Source organism: Leptopilina heterotoma, unplaced genomic scaffold, assembly GCF_015476425.1.
Source record: "Leptopilina heterotoma isolate Lh14 unplaced genomic scaffold, ASM1547642v1 Lhet_227, whole genome shotgun sequence".
Lineage (NCBI taxonomy): Eukaryota > Metazoa > Arthropoda > Insecta > Hymenoptera > Figitidae > Leptopilina > Leptopilina heterotoma.
In genome coordinates this window covers 730,716-747,398 of record NW_025110945.1, presented here as the reverse complement: position 1 = coordinate 747,398, position 16,683 = coordinate 730,716, and the positions used below count along the sequence as shown (strand labels likewise).

The 16,683-nt window shown below is 31.6% G+C and overlaps 1 protein-coding gene across 2 annotated transcripts in view; it reads left to right on the top strand.

Annotated features, from left to right (window-relative positions):
- The first annotated feature begins 902 nt into the window (after positions 1–902).
- The window catches only part of LOC122502317 (ras-related protein Rab-37-like), a 55,937-nt gene continuing 40,156 nt past the window's right edge, over positions 903–16,683 (top strand). The window contains exons 1-4 of one of the 2 annotated variants that reach the window (XM_043612304.1): positions 903–1,088; positions 1,171–1,425; positions 1,540–1,809; positions 5,701–5,811. In XM_043612304.1, the coding sequence (XP_043468239.1) occupies positions 1,543–1,809; positions 5,701–5,811 (378 nt within the window). In that variant the 5' untranslated portion in view covers positions 903–1,088; positions 1,171–1,425; positions 1,540–1,542. Of the gene's footprint in view, positions 1,426–1,539; positions 1,810–5,700; positions 5,812–16,683 lie in introns of both variants that reach the window. The other variant, XM_043612303.1, reaches the window with a different exon arrangement.

The following is a 16,683-nucleotide window of genomic DNA, read 5'->3' as shown; positions in this document are numbered from 1 at the left end:
TTTGACTCATTTTAGGTAAACCTAAAAGTGCTTGAAGACCACCGTGCACCTTGCACGTGATTTTTGAAAATTTTGTACAACTCATTAAACGCGTCGGCCCACTCCAAAACTTTTTGAAAAATCTTCTGCATATTATAAGGTATAAATAAATTTAAAAAAAATAAAAAAGAAAAGGGTCCAAAGTTAAAAAAAATTAATTTGTTTATAAAAAAAAAATTTTTTTTAATAAAAAATTTAAAAAAATTTTTTTTACATTTCTTAAAAGTTGAAAGAAAACTAAAACTTTCATTTCTTGACAAGTTTTTTCTATACTCAATATTTTCAGACTTATAAGCTACTGAAAATATGTCTACAGTTACAAATCCAAAATTTCGAAAATTCATAATTCGAAAATTTGGGCGATTAAACAAAAATAAAAAAACACGTATTTCTTTTTTTTCCATATAGATTGAGAAAAAAATATGTTTAACCGAATTTTCAAGGTCATAGGTAAATCTTGCGTGGAATTGCCCATATATAGGGGATAATATATAAGTTAGATTTATAAAACTCCTTATTGAGTGCACTTACTATAATCCATTGCGTAAAATACTTTTTGATACGCAAATAATGCTATCTATATAACTTTCAACTTTAATACTACCATTGATATGCTTTATTTAGGATTGTTTTAAGTTTGTTAACAAACTTTATACACAATTTTTTTATAATCGAGTATTTGGTATGAAAGGGAATATATTCTACATTAAGACAGTTAACGTGAATAAATAAGCAATTCATAATCATTTTCATAAATTTTTTTTTTTTTGCAAATAGCGTCGACATCTTCCGTTTAGACTTCCAAACTGACGTTCGCGCTCAATATATTGAACCACCATCGTGCGCACGTACAGACTTGAGGCATTTTTGCCTTTATATGTTTGTCACAGGTTGTACTTGACATCAATATATTTTGCAGGACAGGTGGATTTTTATTCACTTGTCCTCTGTACGGACATACAGTGGATACTTTACCTATTATTGATACACGTGTTTGTAGGCCAATTGAAGGCTAAAAATATGAATACAATATGCATGTGCGTTCTCAGGTTAGAATTTCTCCTCAAGGTTCCGCGAATATAGTACGCTTGCGTCCTACAAACACTATATGAAGATTACTTTTTTTTGCAGTATTTATCGCAGTTAGCTTTCGTCTATACTGTATCGTGTGCGCGCATCATTCATTTCTCTTAAACATGCCTCTGTAAACAAAAGATAAATCAGTCTCGAGACTCACATGTCACCATGCTTACTCAAAAGGACATTCGCCTAAAGAGGATGGAACCTCACTTCTGGATTAGCTCTTTAAGAATTTATATATATATATAGATAAGTAGAAAATGTTTCAAGAACAAGAAATTATTCATCGTGGCAGTAGAGTAAAGGGTAGATACATACATGGATACTTTCTTTTGATAAACTTTAAAATAGAATGGAATTTTAATCTAGATATAAAAAATGTTATTCGACAAAAACGTATGTCTGTTATTTTGTTTACAGAAAATGGCTGCTGACGAAACATTTAAAACTCTTCAAAATGAGGAATCTAAGAGACATATCCGACAAAAGGGAAATAAAAAGAGTGCATTTTCTGTCGATAATCTAGACACCACCCCGTCACCCACTGGTTATCGTGACTATAAACCACCAGCTGAGGTTCTTGGTGGTCATTATCATTCGGCGATTGACAAAACAAAACCTGTTGACGTGATTGACAAAGGTTCATTGAGAAGGAAGCCAAAAGAGCAAGATACAAATCGAACACACAAAGTTAGTGCGCACTATTTGCAAAGTTAATTTAACTAAAAATAGAAATTTATTTCATCCCAAATAATCCGTCACTCATCTGTTATCAAATAATTATCTGATTTAAATATATACCTAACCATTTTTATTTGAAGCAAAGAAATATAATTTTGATATTTTTTGGGGGGTTTTTGATATTGAAATGGTTTCTAATGTATTTTTGTCCGCTGAACACGATTTCGGGAGCCACAGTAGACTAGCACGTCAGAATTTTGAGAAAAGTGAGGTTGAAGACTTCAAAAACACGTTTTCGGAAGGTAAAGTATTTTTTTCACTTTAACCTAAAGTCTTAAAGTTATTCGTGATGTCTTTAATGAAAGCTTGAATTGTATACTTCAAGACTTTAAGCATATGTTGATCTCATAGTATACAATTTAAGATTTAACTTAAAATTTCACGGAAATCTCTGAAACGTTAAGTTAAAGGGGAAAAAATTAAAATACTAAAAATATGCGGATATGAGTCTTAAAGTGATCATTGCAAGATGTAATTTAGAACCTTAATAGCAGTCTCTAACATATCGGGACTTAAAAGTACACGGAAAGAGAATATATATTAAATTTTGTAAAAGTATTTTACAAATTGGGGAAAAAGTGCAACAAAGCGAAATTTTGATATAGAAAATACTAAACTTTAAAAAAAGTTTTGTAAAATTTATTTAAGTTATATTAGAATTTAATTAATATTCTTGATATTTGATATAATTATACTAAATTTCACATAAGTTTTTTTAAAGTTTAGTATTTTTTATATCAAAATTTCGCTTTGTCGCACTTTTTCCCCAATTTGAAAATATTTTTACAAAATTTAATATATATTCTCTCTCCGTGTACACTTTTTTGTTTATTTTAGGTTGACAGAAATATAGCAAACAAGTTGTTCATTTCATGACCATTTTGCATCCTCATTAAGATAAACAAACTTCTTTTAAAAAAAGCAAAAAATGTCCATGATATGAATATAGATTTCAAATCGTTTTACGAACATTTGCTGTAATTCAAATTTTATATATATGCTAATCGCTTCATTTTTTATTGTAGAATAACACAGGTCAACAAAAGATACTTACTTTTTTTTATAAGATATCCGAATGGTTTCCGATGAATTTTTAGACGCTGAACACGATCCCGACTTCCAAAATTGCCCATCACGTCAGGATTTTAAGAAAATTGGGGGTAAAGACCCTAAAAACGTGTTTTTGAGGGTTTTCAACATTTTTTCTCTCTCTTTAACCTGAGGTGTTAGAGACTTCCACAAGGTTTTAAATTAAAGCTTGTAATGTGCAGTACAAGACCCATGTCCATATGATAAAAAAAATTAAATTTTTTCTTTAAAAATGGTGTTCCACACATAAATATATCAAAACATTTACAGGAACTAGAACAAAAAATATCTTCATCTAGCAGTTTTGCTAGATCAAGTCGTATTTGATTTTTATGAGCATGAAAAGAACCCCTAAATGAAAGGTGACAAGATATGTTTTAAAAATCATTAATTTTCTATAAAATTCTGTATCTAGAGGTTATCAAGGTCAATGACGACGAGACTGATCACAGGTTTTTAGAATTCAAATTGGCGGATCCAATATGTCGGTTAAAATTTAAAAGCATTTATTTTTGTAAATCTTCGTATCTAAAAAGTTTTAGGGGTTGGTGTTTAGGAATCTGAAGTCAGATTTTTTAATTCGAAATGATAGATTTGAAATTATATTTGGTTTATAAGTTGTATATATCAATTTTCCAATCTTTGGATTCTAATGGAAACTTTGTTGATAAATAAAAGTTTTGCTTAAGGTACTTGTCATAACTTAACCCTTTAACGCCCAGTGGTACATACGCTGTACCACAAATGCATTAAAGTCATCATAATTTTGAAACTAATACATATTACTAAAAATTTTGAATTCTTAGCTCTAGTAAAACTCTTCCAGCAGATAATTAAAAAAAACAAAAGTAAAAAAATAATAATAAATAAATAAAATAATAGTAAATAAAAAAAATGTCAAGATACATTTTCTCCTATGACGGACAAAAAAATTTTAAAAAATTAATCAGATTCGTTTAAAACTTGTTACTCGGGGGTTTGTGGGGTCGCTGATTACGAATATGAAGTCAAAATTGCAAAATTCAAAATGGCGGATCCAATATGGCGGACGAAAAAATAAAAAATAATGGGATTTATATGAAACTTGTCACTCGGGGGTTCTTGGGGTCGCTGATTACGAATATGAAGTTAAAATTGCAAAATTTAAAATGGCGGATCCAATATGGCGGACGAAAAAATAAAAAATAATGGGATTTATATGAAACTTGTCACTCGGGGGTTTTTGGGGTCGCTGATTACGAATATGAAGTTAAAATTGCAAAATTCAAAATGGCGGATCCAATATGGCGGACGAAAAAAATAAAAATTAATGGGATTTATATGAAACTTGTCACTCGGGGGTTCTTGGGGTCGCTGATTACGAATATGAAGTTAAAATTGCAAAATTCAAAATGGCGGATACAATATGGCGGACGAAAAAATAAAAATAATGGGATTTATATGAAACTTGTCACTCGGGGGTTCTTGGGGTCGCTGATTACGAATATGAAGTTAAAATTGCAAAATTCAAAATGGCGGATACAATATGAAAAAAAAATAACAAATTAATGGAATTGACATTAAATTTGATGCTTTGGGTTTTTTGGGTTTCTGAAGTTAGAATGTTAAGAATTATTATGGTGGATTTAATAGGGCGAATTATGTTAAATAAAAGTAAGAAATTTAATCCATTTGTGAAAGAAAACCTGGAACGCTTGACTCGAACGAAAAAGAACAAATGAAAATCAGCTGGCCAATCAATAAAAACAATTGACAACCCTGGAGCGCATGACTTGAATGAAAAAGAACAAATGATAGTTAGCTGGTAACAATATTCAAGTAAATCCTATTTAATTTTTAATTCTCGTCCGCCATTTTGGATCCGCCATTTTGAATTTTGCAATTTCGACTTCATATTCGTAATCAGCGACCCCAAAAACCCCCGAGTGACAAGTTTCATATAAGTCCTGTTAATTTTTAATTTTTTCGTCCGCCATATTGGATCCGCCATTTTGAATTTTGCAATTTTGTTTTCATATTCGTAATCAGCGACCCAAAAAACCCCCGAGTGACAAGTTTCATATGAATCCCATTTTTTTTATTTTTTCATCCGCCATATTGGATCAGCCATTTTGAATTTTGCAATTTTGACTTCAGATTCGTAATCAGCGACCCCAAAAACCATTATATACCAAGTGTGGTTGAAATTAAATCGGTGGAAATAATTCGGGCTTTAAAGGGTTAAAAAAATAATTTCAAAATATAGTGCATAAACCATGAAACGAAACTTTAAAGACAAGAATATTAAGCCTTGACACATAAATATTCTCAGAGTAGTTTATATTTTTTGTTTTTTCAGTGTGAAATTTATTAACGTTCAAAGTAACGATAAAATGAAGGATCGTTAACTTTAAACGTAAAAATTCTGAATATTAATATAAAATATTTATAAAAAATATTTTGTTCACTTAACATTTGAAAAATTTTTCTATTATTTTAACTGAACAAGTTTAGCAAATTTTTTTATAGGAACCCTGTAATTTTTATTACTTCGCACAATTTTCATTTAAGATTATTATAATGTTTGAATCTACATTAATTTCATTTTCAACTTTATATACTGTAAATTATATAATTATTATTAAGTTTTGTACTTTTTGTCTTATATATAATTTTGACTTAAAAATTAATTCAAACTGATGTCAAATTTAGTAATATGAAAGTTATGTAACAAAGTTTCATATAATCAATGATCAATCATTTTTCCCGCAGACAATATTGTTGGGTGACAGTGGAGTTGGAAAAACTTCGTTGCTCGTTCAGTTCGATACCGGAAGTTTTCAACAAGGAAACTTTGCAGCCACTGTTGGAATTGGTTTCACGGTAAAAAAAATATATATCATTATAGTAGCCATTAAATATACCTTCTTTGCCGTTAATTTAAGAATATAGTATACAGCAATTTTAATTATTATATTATATTTTGCATTTATTAATATAATATAATATAATATAATATAATATGTTTTGGTCGTTTAAAAATTGAAAATCATGCTCGACAACCCCTAGAAAACTACCTTTGAAGTCAAATAATCACATCCTGATGACACAAATATGGATAAAGACTCGCCCACTTAAACCCTCCCTCAACACATAACTAATCGTAGATACTGACATTTGTTTTGAAAAATTAAAAAAATAATTTTTACTGATACTGTAGGTACGAAAATTATAAAAAAATATTTTTAGAATACACAAATATTGATAAAAATAGTAATCTAAATAAATAATCAACCCCTCAAATACTACCGCAATGTCAAATAAATACACTCCTAGATGATAAAAATTTTTCAAAAACATTAAAAATGTATCTGAAAATTCTAAAAGCTTTAAAACTTATAAAAAAGTATAAGCTGCACGAATATAGTTGAATAAAAGTAAACAACTTTTCAGAATCATTCTTACGTTTTCTTTTGTAGTTCTTGAATAAATTCTTAGATTTCGTTATGCGGATTTTGCGGAAAAGATTTTTTTTATCTACTTCTTACTTATTATACGTTTCTTTGATAGTTTTTGTCAATATCTCGCCGCGTCGTACGGAATGAACAAAATTCATTTTTATTATCTACTTTTTTCTTTTTTGTTTTATTTCTTAGTTCTTGTCAATTTCTAGATTTCGTTGTAAAGAATCACAAAACAAATATTTTTAAACACGAGAATCTACTTTTTATTTTCATATTTTTTAGTAGCTCATTTCATTTTTTAAAAACCTTCAAGTAACAAGTTTCAGGCAATTTAGATTGATTTTTCAAGAAGTCGTCCACCATCTTGGATCCGCCATTTTAATTTTCAAAAAACGAGTATCATATTTCTAATTATCGACCCCGAAGACAAGATTCAGGCGAATTAAATTAATTTTAAAAAATTTTGGTCTTATGGAGGCAGTTTTTGTATTATCCTGGAGGTTCACAGAAGGACAAAATTTTAAAAACCTGACCAAAATTAAAAAAAAGTTTTTGCAAACTCAGAAAATGCTATTTTTATTAGTAGAGGACCCTTAGGAGCATCTAATTTAATAAAATAAAAGGCGCATTTAAAGAAATTTTGATATAATTTTAGCATTTAAATTTTATACTTTGTAGATATAAAAATGTTTAAAAACGTCCACCGTGAGACTTTAAAAAATAATATATTAACCCTTAACATCTAAATATTAAACTTTAATACCTTAATATTCAAATAAGACAGTAGATATTAACGCTTAACATCCAGATATTTACTTTTAATATCTGGATAGCTTTTCCTATGTTAAAGTATAAAAGAATTCAACTTTATAACATCTACATATTTATCTTAAATATTCAGTTTTCTCCGTGTGGATTGTAGCAGAAAATAAAATGATTTATTACACATTTCTTTAAGTAAGTGACTTTGATTTTTCCATTTTTCTCGACGTTATTTTGGGCAATGGCAATTTGCGTTTTTCTTTTTAGTTGGACTAGCAAATACTGTCAATACATTTTCAGGATTTAAATCTTTTACATTACTAACAGTCGTGACTTGTAGAATTTAAATAATAAAATTGAAGCCGGGGAACTGTCTCTTCAGAAAAATCACTTCTTATATGATGAACTTTAATTGTTCTCTTAAAATTCAAATATTTTCTACCCTCCAGTAGTTTAGAAATCTTGTCAATTTCTTCGGAAGTCACAGGTATATAAGTAACTCGATTTTCATTTTCGGAAAAGCCTTTGAGTAATGAATCGAATGAAGCAATATCTCTGCTTTGAGTTACTGATCTGTCTGCTGTTCTTTTGGTTACCCCACCAATTCCATCTGGAGCACCCTTGCCATGACCTGCTTCCGAATAATTCCATGAAAATTTTTGGATATTTGGAAACATTTTTGAAAGTTCGTTTGCAAGAAAAAAAACATCGTTTTATTGCGATACTCTGTAACTAAACCATCGCTTACAAAATGCAGTGTATCAGCAGTATAATGCAGTTGAATGAACTTTAAAATAGGATCTAAATGTTCCCATATTCCAGATACATTATAACACAGATTTTCTGATAAAGTTCAAAAGCATTCTGTTTTTAATTCCGTTCCAGATTTTTTATAAAGAACGACAGTGTGAAGTGAAATCTGTTTTCTCGATCCTCCAAAATGAAAAGATTGAATCTCTTCTGCATATTTCAGATTATAATTTTTATGTTCATTCATTTCGTTAACATTCTTAATGATTTTCTTCGCCTTCTTTTTCTTTTAATATTTCTAACCCTTCAGGAGTTTGTTTTAGTTCTTCATACCTAATTTTTTTCTTTTCTCGTTTCTTTGCAGTTTTTTTCTCGACAACGGCATATTTTTCTATTATAAAAAAGTTTTTTGGTTATATTATTATCAGAAATAAATATTATTAGATTTACATCACATGCAGTACAATATTTTTTCATCGATTAAAAATTGTTAAATTATCGTAATTTAATTCTATTTGATTGCACATAAGAACTAATAGATTGTAAAACACTTTCTGTTTAAAGATGAATTCAAAATTTAAGTAAAACCTTATTTTCTCACGGTTTTCTCAAATCTTTTCAACTTTCACTTTTTTTATAAACTTACTCACAAAAGCAATTGAAAACAGCAAAACATGTGCAAGCATGTGCTAGCCAGAGTCGAGTCTACCTTTTTTTATAACATTGCTTGCGCTCAACCCTGGCTAGCGAATCTCATCATTTTTGACTAAAAAGACTTTTCCAAAAACATGAAAATTAAATCTTAAAGAAAAACATTGCTTTTCTCTCCTCTTTTTCTGGTATCGGTACTTCGGGAAAAGGATAAGGCCTTATTTTCTCAGATCGGGTAGTTAGTTCGCTTTTGCATAAGCTTTCGTCGAGATCTCGCAAAAGTGTAACTTCTAAATGCATAGTCAAACTCACGTGATAGATTTCTAAAATATTGTTAGTTTGTATCATATTGATTTCGAGTTGCTCTCTTAAAAAAGGTTGTCATTTTCTAAACAGTGTTATCATTCCCTTATTTAACGTTATCACTCTATTGAAAATGTTATCATTTACATTAATGTGTTATCCTCTATTTTATACGTGTTATCAACCTACGAACAGTGATGTTATCTTATTTATGAAACAATAATAAACTAACAATTATGTGTACTTTTATGTGTTAATTCTTTTCCGTTCCTCGTTTGAAAAATAAGTGATATTCTCTAAACACTTACCGAAAAAGAAAATCTTTTAATCTTCAACAATTCATTGACAAGATTTATAGGTTTATTTTTCACTGACAGTATATAGGCAATTTATAGTTATATTTAATTGTAACCTGAAATGAACCACCACATGAAAGAGCCAGAGGAATGACGATTTCAATGTTTTTCTATTGTTTCGGTTTAAGTATAAAAAAAATAATAAAAAATAACCATATTTAATATTTACTCATACATTCATACACACTACACACATTTATACACATTCAGTTTCATTTATTGGATCTGATTTCACTTTTATAATTTTTACAAAAATATAATAAGCGCTGCAGCGCAACACTTACGAAGACGATCGTTTTATACTTGTTATGTTCGTATCACATCAAACCGGAACTCAGGGGTGCTATTCTGTGACTTCACTTCACATTCACTTCACTTTCACTTCACTTTCACTTCACTTTCACTTCACTTTCACTTCACTTTCACTTCACTTTCACTTCACTTTCACTTCACATTCACTTCACATTCACTTCATTTTCACTTCACATTCACTTCACTTTCACTTCACTTTTACTTCACATTCACTTCACATTCACTTCACATTCACTTCACTTTCACTTCACATTGAAAGTGAAAAGTGAAGTGAATGTGGAGTGGAAGTGAAGTGAATGTGAAGTGAATGTGAAGTTAATGGGGAGTGAATGTGAAGTGAATGTGAAGTGAATGTGAAGTGAATGTGAAGTGAAAGTGAAGTGAATGTGAAGTGAATGTGAAGTGAAAGTGAAGTGAATGTGAAGTGAATGTGAAGTGAAAGTGAAGTGAATGTGAAGTGAATGTGAAGTGAAAGTGAAGTGAATGTGAAGTGAAAGTGAAGTGAAGTTACAGAATAGCACCCCTGGCAGCGTGAATAGTTTGATATTCTCTGACAATATCGTCCACCAATATTGCATCTACGGAGTATGAAGCAGTCACCTGCTTGCTTTGGTTGTGTTAGAACGTTGTGTGTCAAAGACGAACCAGGGGATTCAGGACATCGTTCTTCTTTCCACACGTATAAAAAAACCACGCTTTAAATTTTCACATATCGGGATTCACAAATGCTCTTTTGAATTCACATTTTTCTCATTAGCAGCGTTATAATAATAATTGGCTTATCTTTTTAAACGTGGTTTTCCGATTATTCTTTGCGCAACTTGTCACAATTTTAATTCTTTATCTTTATATACTTTTGAGTACAATATTTGAATAAAACAAATTAAATATTAAACAAAACTTTAATATTGAGATTACAATTCGTCGAATTAGGCTGTGAAACACTGAGTGCATCTGAATTTATATATTTTTTTATTTTAAATAATTTTATTTTTCAAAAAACGACATCAGAAATTACACAGTAAAAAGTAAATCTTAATTTAAGAGCTGCCTTAAATTCAACACTGTCTGCTATAATGTTAAAGGATACGAAAAACGTGCGTAAATTCAACATTGACTGTCTTAAAAATGTTGCATCTTAATTTAAGGCAGCTTTCGTGCCTTAAAATAAGATTTTCTTTTTACTGTGTAACAATAGAGGTGTTAATTGAGTTAATCAGCAGGATATTTAATAAATATCCCATCCTATATTAAAAATATTAAATATTATTCAGAATATTACTCAGAAGGAGACCATACAGATATTTTAAAATATTGCCTGATTTATTAGCGAAGCGGAAGGATTTGGACTAAGGGAGCAGGCTAGAAATCATCCCTAAGGAAACTATTAATGCTTCAGATAAGATAATTTGTCCTTTATTTAATGTTTATAATATGCAACTCTCGTCGAAATTGTCAGGTAGCATTCTTATTTAGGTTTGGATAAAATCCACTAAAAGCCGAATTATCCTTAGTTTATTTATGAGATATATGAGAAAATTAGAAATAATAATTTTACATACCAGATTTAATTACTAGATTGGCAATTTGAAGGTGATGAATGCAGTTGGGATCAGCTCAGCAACTCGTGAAACATGGATTACAGGTGGTAAATGGAATTGACGTTAGGTGGGTAAACTAGTTGTGACTAGCTTGGAACTAGATTGGGACTAGGTTGTCACTTTGATGGCACTTGGTTGGCTATACGTTAGCAATTTTTTATTTATTTATTTAGAAAATCACGGAACAAGCCCTTTTGTACAAAGTACTCCTAAATCTAGTAATTACAATATGAAACAATTATAAGCCTAAATGCTGGGTACCCTATATCACATATCTATTTGAGTTAAAAAGTAGACTTCGCAATCTTAATGAGAATCTTAAGGCGATAGTGTCAAAAAAATTAACATCACTCTCGATTGAGTTAGCTTCTCTGCATAGTCGATGTAGTATTAAAGAATTATTTACATAATTAGTTATGTAAAAAGGAACTGAGAATAGAGTATTGAATCTCGTTATTGTTCTAGGAACTTGTAAGTTAACCATTGAAAGAAGTGAGGGGCGGTAAATGGTGTAAGGTAGTCAGGGTCAATAGTACCTATAATGATCCTTTTTTAGCAACCTCGGGAGTTTCGCAAGGTTCACATCTTGGTCCTTTAATGTTTGTGATATACATGAATGATATGTTTCTGCTCTATGCAGATGATTTAAAATGTTTCACAAAAACTAAGCTCTCAACCTTTCAAGAAGACTCCTCGGATTTGCAGTCAGATCTGAGGAGTCTACAAGATCCTTTCCTAAAAACGAGGTGCGTAAGATCGACTAACGTCAAGTGTAGAACTTTTTCTTGATTGGCTCTTTTTCAAAATCCTTTACTTTGATTGGATATAATCGTGACATTACTAACTGATGTAAAATTAATTAAAATTATTAACTAAAAGTTAACTAAAAGTAGTTTAATATAATAATTTTTATTTATGGTTTGGTTTTCTCATTGGCTGATTTTATTATTAGTGTTCCTCATTGGCTGAATTTTATAATGATGGTGACCTCACACTTTTCGTTTTTCTTTTTTAAAATTAAAAAAATTATTATTTAAAATTATTAACTAAAAGTTAACTAAAAGTAGTTTAATATAATAATTTTTATTTATGGTTTGGCTTCCTCATTGGCTAATTTTATAATGAGTGTTCCTCATTGGCTGAATTTTATAATGATGGTGACCGCACACTTTTATATTTTCGTTTTTCTTTTTTCTTTTTTAAAATTAAAAAAATAATTAATTAAAATTATTAACTAAAATTACATAATTATATTATAGTAGTAATAATTGTGATTTAATATTGATTTATATTTGTTTTCTTAATCTTAATTATTGATTTTTCAACATTTTGGTAGTTAGTTATTATTATTTGGAAAAAAACTTTATAAATATTAAAGATAAGTACTAAAAATAACATGTGATTACGAGATACCAGATACTTGATAAACAGAGATTTAGTCAAGAGGTACTAGATTAACAGATACTAAATTAACAGATACTAAACATACAAAACAGATACAAAACAGAAAAGCTTACAAAAAATACGCATATATTTATTGTTGATAAAATATATAAAAATTAAAGATAAGTAAGTACTATTGATAACATGTGACTACGAGATACCAGATACTTGGTAAACAGAGATTTAGCCAAGAGCTACTAGATTAACAGATACTAGAATAAAAGATAAAGAAATAAGAAATATAAACAGATACAAAACAGAAAAACTTACCAAAAATATACTTATATTTATTGTTGAGAAAGTATAAATAAATACATAACAAATTTAGATTAAAAGATGAATAGATACCTTCTTCACATTCTTGAGATAAGACGAAATTAGATTAATAGATGAAGATACATTCTTTACATTCTTAATAATCTTCAATAAGAAAGGAAAAGATAAAAATTCCAGTAACTGTTAAATTTGACAATAGTAACATTATTTACATGTGTTCTGAATTAATTAATTTTATGAAAAACTATTTTTTAGAAGCGATATCTTTTTAATAAATTGAAAGAAATCATGTCGAACAAAGAAGAAACTGTTAATTTAAGTGTTACAGATTTTAATATTATACTTACTGAAGGAGGAATATTAAATGATACTCATATTGATGAATTCGAAAAATTATTGAGAAGAGAATCAAATTCTGCTTTTAGTATGCAAAGCACTTTGTATTTATATACGCTTGAATTTATTAGTCCGATTGAAAAATGTATAAAGCATATTCGAATACTTTTTAGTGGACCTGTCAAGAAAGGTCATTGGATTTGCACTTATTATGATGGAATGAGACTTTATATTTATGATAGTCTTAATGAAGGATGTTTAAATGAAGATCAAAGGAAATATTTAAGTAGATTATATCCTTTTAAACCTCCAGTAGTTTTCACAACTGTTGATCAACAACCAAACAATAGTCTTGCTTGTGGAATATATGCAATAGCATTCGCAACATCGATATTTTTTAATATTATGCCCCACTCTGTCAATTACTATTATTATAACATGAGAAATCATTTAATGTTAATGTTGAAAAACAATCGTTTAAGTGAATTTCCGTCAGTAAGGTCGACTAATATTAGAACTATGACTGTTGAATATAATTGGAAGTGTCATCTTAGGAATCGAGCTAGAGAAAAAAGTTTCCAAAATGAAGAAAATAAAATTGTTGACAAGTGGAAAATTTGAATAGCGGTGAAACAAGTGACAGTAGTAGCGCAACGGTGACAAGGAGGGAGAAGTCAGACTCAGACCCAAGAGAGAGAGATAGCAGGCGGGTAGATTCACGGAAAGATAAAGCAAGCAAGACATACGCTAGTGCTGTAGACTTGCTGGGCGAGAGTTCTAAAAGACCAGTAGGAAGGCCGTCAAGCAAAGATAGAAGGGAAAGATCGGTGAGTAGAAGTTCGAGAAAAATGATGGGGGATTTTTTAAAGGGGGATAAAAGGGGGGGTGATAAAGAGGAAAAGCAGGATAAGGATAAAACAGATGATGAGGAAGCTAAAGAGGAACTAACCGCGGTGCTTAACATGATCAGGAAAATGGGCGAGGATTCGAATCGAAAATTAGACGAATTAAGGAAAGAGATGAGAGAGGGTAGAAAAAAGGAAGAAGATAGAAGCAGGAGGATGAATGAAAAAATGGAGAAGGTATGGGGGGAGATGGGGAAAATAAGAGAAATGTGGGTAAAGCATGAAGAGGAATGGAGAAAAGAGAAAGAACAGGTATGGGATAAACTAGACGGATTAGAGGAAGGATTTAAGGAAAGGGAAAAAGAAAAGGTGGAAGAATTTAAGAAAATTGAGGAAAAATTAGAAAAATTGAGTGATCTGGAAAAAAGGGTGGGGAAAATAGAAAAAAGGGAAGAAGAGAGGGGGAAAAGTGTGGATGAGGAAGGTGCTTCAGGAGGCGAGCACGTAATCGAAAAGAGATTAGGGGAAATTGAAAGGAAAATGGAAGGGGTTGAGAAAGAAAGAAGAAGAGAAAGGATTGTGGTAAAGGGGTTGGAGGTGGAAAAGAGTGAGGTTAAAGAAGAAGTGGAAAAAATAATGAAGGATATTGGAGTGGAAGTGCACATAAAGGGTATAAGGGGGGCTGGAGGTGAAAACAGGGATAAGCCGAGTGTATGGATAGTAGAGTTAGGAAGCGAAGAGGAAAAATGGGAGGTAATGAAGGCGAAAAATAAGTTAAGGGGTAAACCTGTAAAAATTGATGAGGATAGGACCTACAGGGAAAGAAGGATTGGGTGGCTATTGGCAAGGAAAGCGAGGGAGGAGAGGGAAAAAGGGAGTTGGGTAAAATGGGGAAGGGAATGTTTATGGATTAATGGGAAGAAGTGGATAGTTAAAGAAGAGGATGGAGAAGTGGTAGAAGAGGAAAGAGAAATGGGGTTTGGAGAATAGCGAACAGGAGAGGGGAGGAAGGAGGGAGAAGAGGGAGGGAAGGGGAATTAAATAGGAAGATAAAAGTTGTTTTTTGGAACGTATCGGGGTTGGGAAATAAAGATGAAGGGTTTTGGAAAACATTAGGAGGGTGGGACATAATATTTTTGAGTGAGACGTGGGTAGAAGAGAAAGACTGGGATAAAATTAAAAAGAAGTTGCCTAAGAATTTTACATGGAGAATGCAAGGGGCAAAAAGGGATAATAAAAAGGGGAGAAGTGCAGGGGGGATGTTGTCAGGAATAAGAAATGGAATAGAAGAGGAAAGTCTGAAGGAAGGAACCAAGGAGGTGGAGGGATGTATGGCAAGAAGGGTAAAAAAAGGAGAGGAATATATTTCGATTGTGGGAATCTATAGGAGAAGAGGTGAGGATGTGGGATGGGGGGTGATAGAAAATTGGATGGAATGGGGAAGGGACGAGAAAGTATTGATTGGGGGGGATTTAAATGCGTGGACGGGAGAAAAAGGTGGCAGTATATGGGATGAAGAGGAGGAAAAGTACGTAAGAAAGTCCAAACACGGTGAGGTAGATAAAGAAGGGAAAAAGATGCTCAGGATATTAGCGGAAAGGGGATGGACAATTGTAAATGGGAATGTAAAGGGGGATGAGGAGGGTGAATTTACATACGTAGGAAGGGGAAATACGGTGATCGATTATGTTCTGGCAGAAGAAAAGGTAAGGGAAATAATCAGCAGTATGAAGGTAGGGATTGAGGTGGGTTCGGAGCATTTTCCACTAATAGTGGAGTTGGAGGGGGTAGAGGGCAGGGATAGAAGGAGGCAAGAAAGAAAAATGAACAGAAAGATAAAAATGGGGGATTGGGGGCAAGAACAATTAAGGGAGTATGAAGAAAGGATACAGGAGGAAGGAGCGACAAGAGAAGAAACAGTTAGGGATGTAAACGAAAGGATTCAAAGGTTAAGAGAGATAATCGAGAAGGTAAAAGGGGAAATAAAGGCAGAAGGAGCGAAGGAGAGCAATAAAAAGGGTTGGTGGGATGAAGAATGTGAAAGAAGCAGAAAAGAGTTGAGAGAGCATATAAGAGCATGGAGAAAAGGATGGATAGAGAAGAAGTTGTACAACAAGAGGCACAAGATGCATGAAAAGCTGTTGAAGGAGAAAAGAGAAGCGGAAAGAAGAAGATACATGGAGGAAATAGAAAAAGCTGTGGCAGAGGGTAAGGTGTGGGAAGTAATAAATAGGGAAAGAAAAAAGTGGGAGGGAATAAATAAGGATATAAAAATAGAGGAATGGACGGAGTATTTTAAAAGTTTAAGCGGGGGCATAGAAAAAAGAATTAGAGGAGAAGGCAGAAGGCAGACGGGAAATAAGGAGGGTACAGGAATAAGTATGGGGGAGGTAGAAGAGGCGATAGGAAGGATAAAAAGAGGAAAGGCGGCAGGGGGGGATGGTTTGGAAGGGGAGGGTTTAAAATACGGGGGAGAATGGGTTAAAAAGGAAATGTGTAAAGTGGTGAATGAGGTGTGGGAGGGAAAGGGGTGGCCTGAGGAGTGGAAAACAGGGCTAATAGTACCAATCAAGAAGAAAGGAGAAGGGAAAAGGGTAGATGAATATAGAGGGGTCACCTTGATGCCGGTGGGATACAAGGTGTACGCGGAGATTCT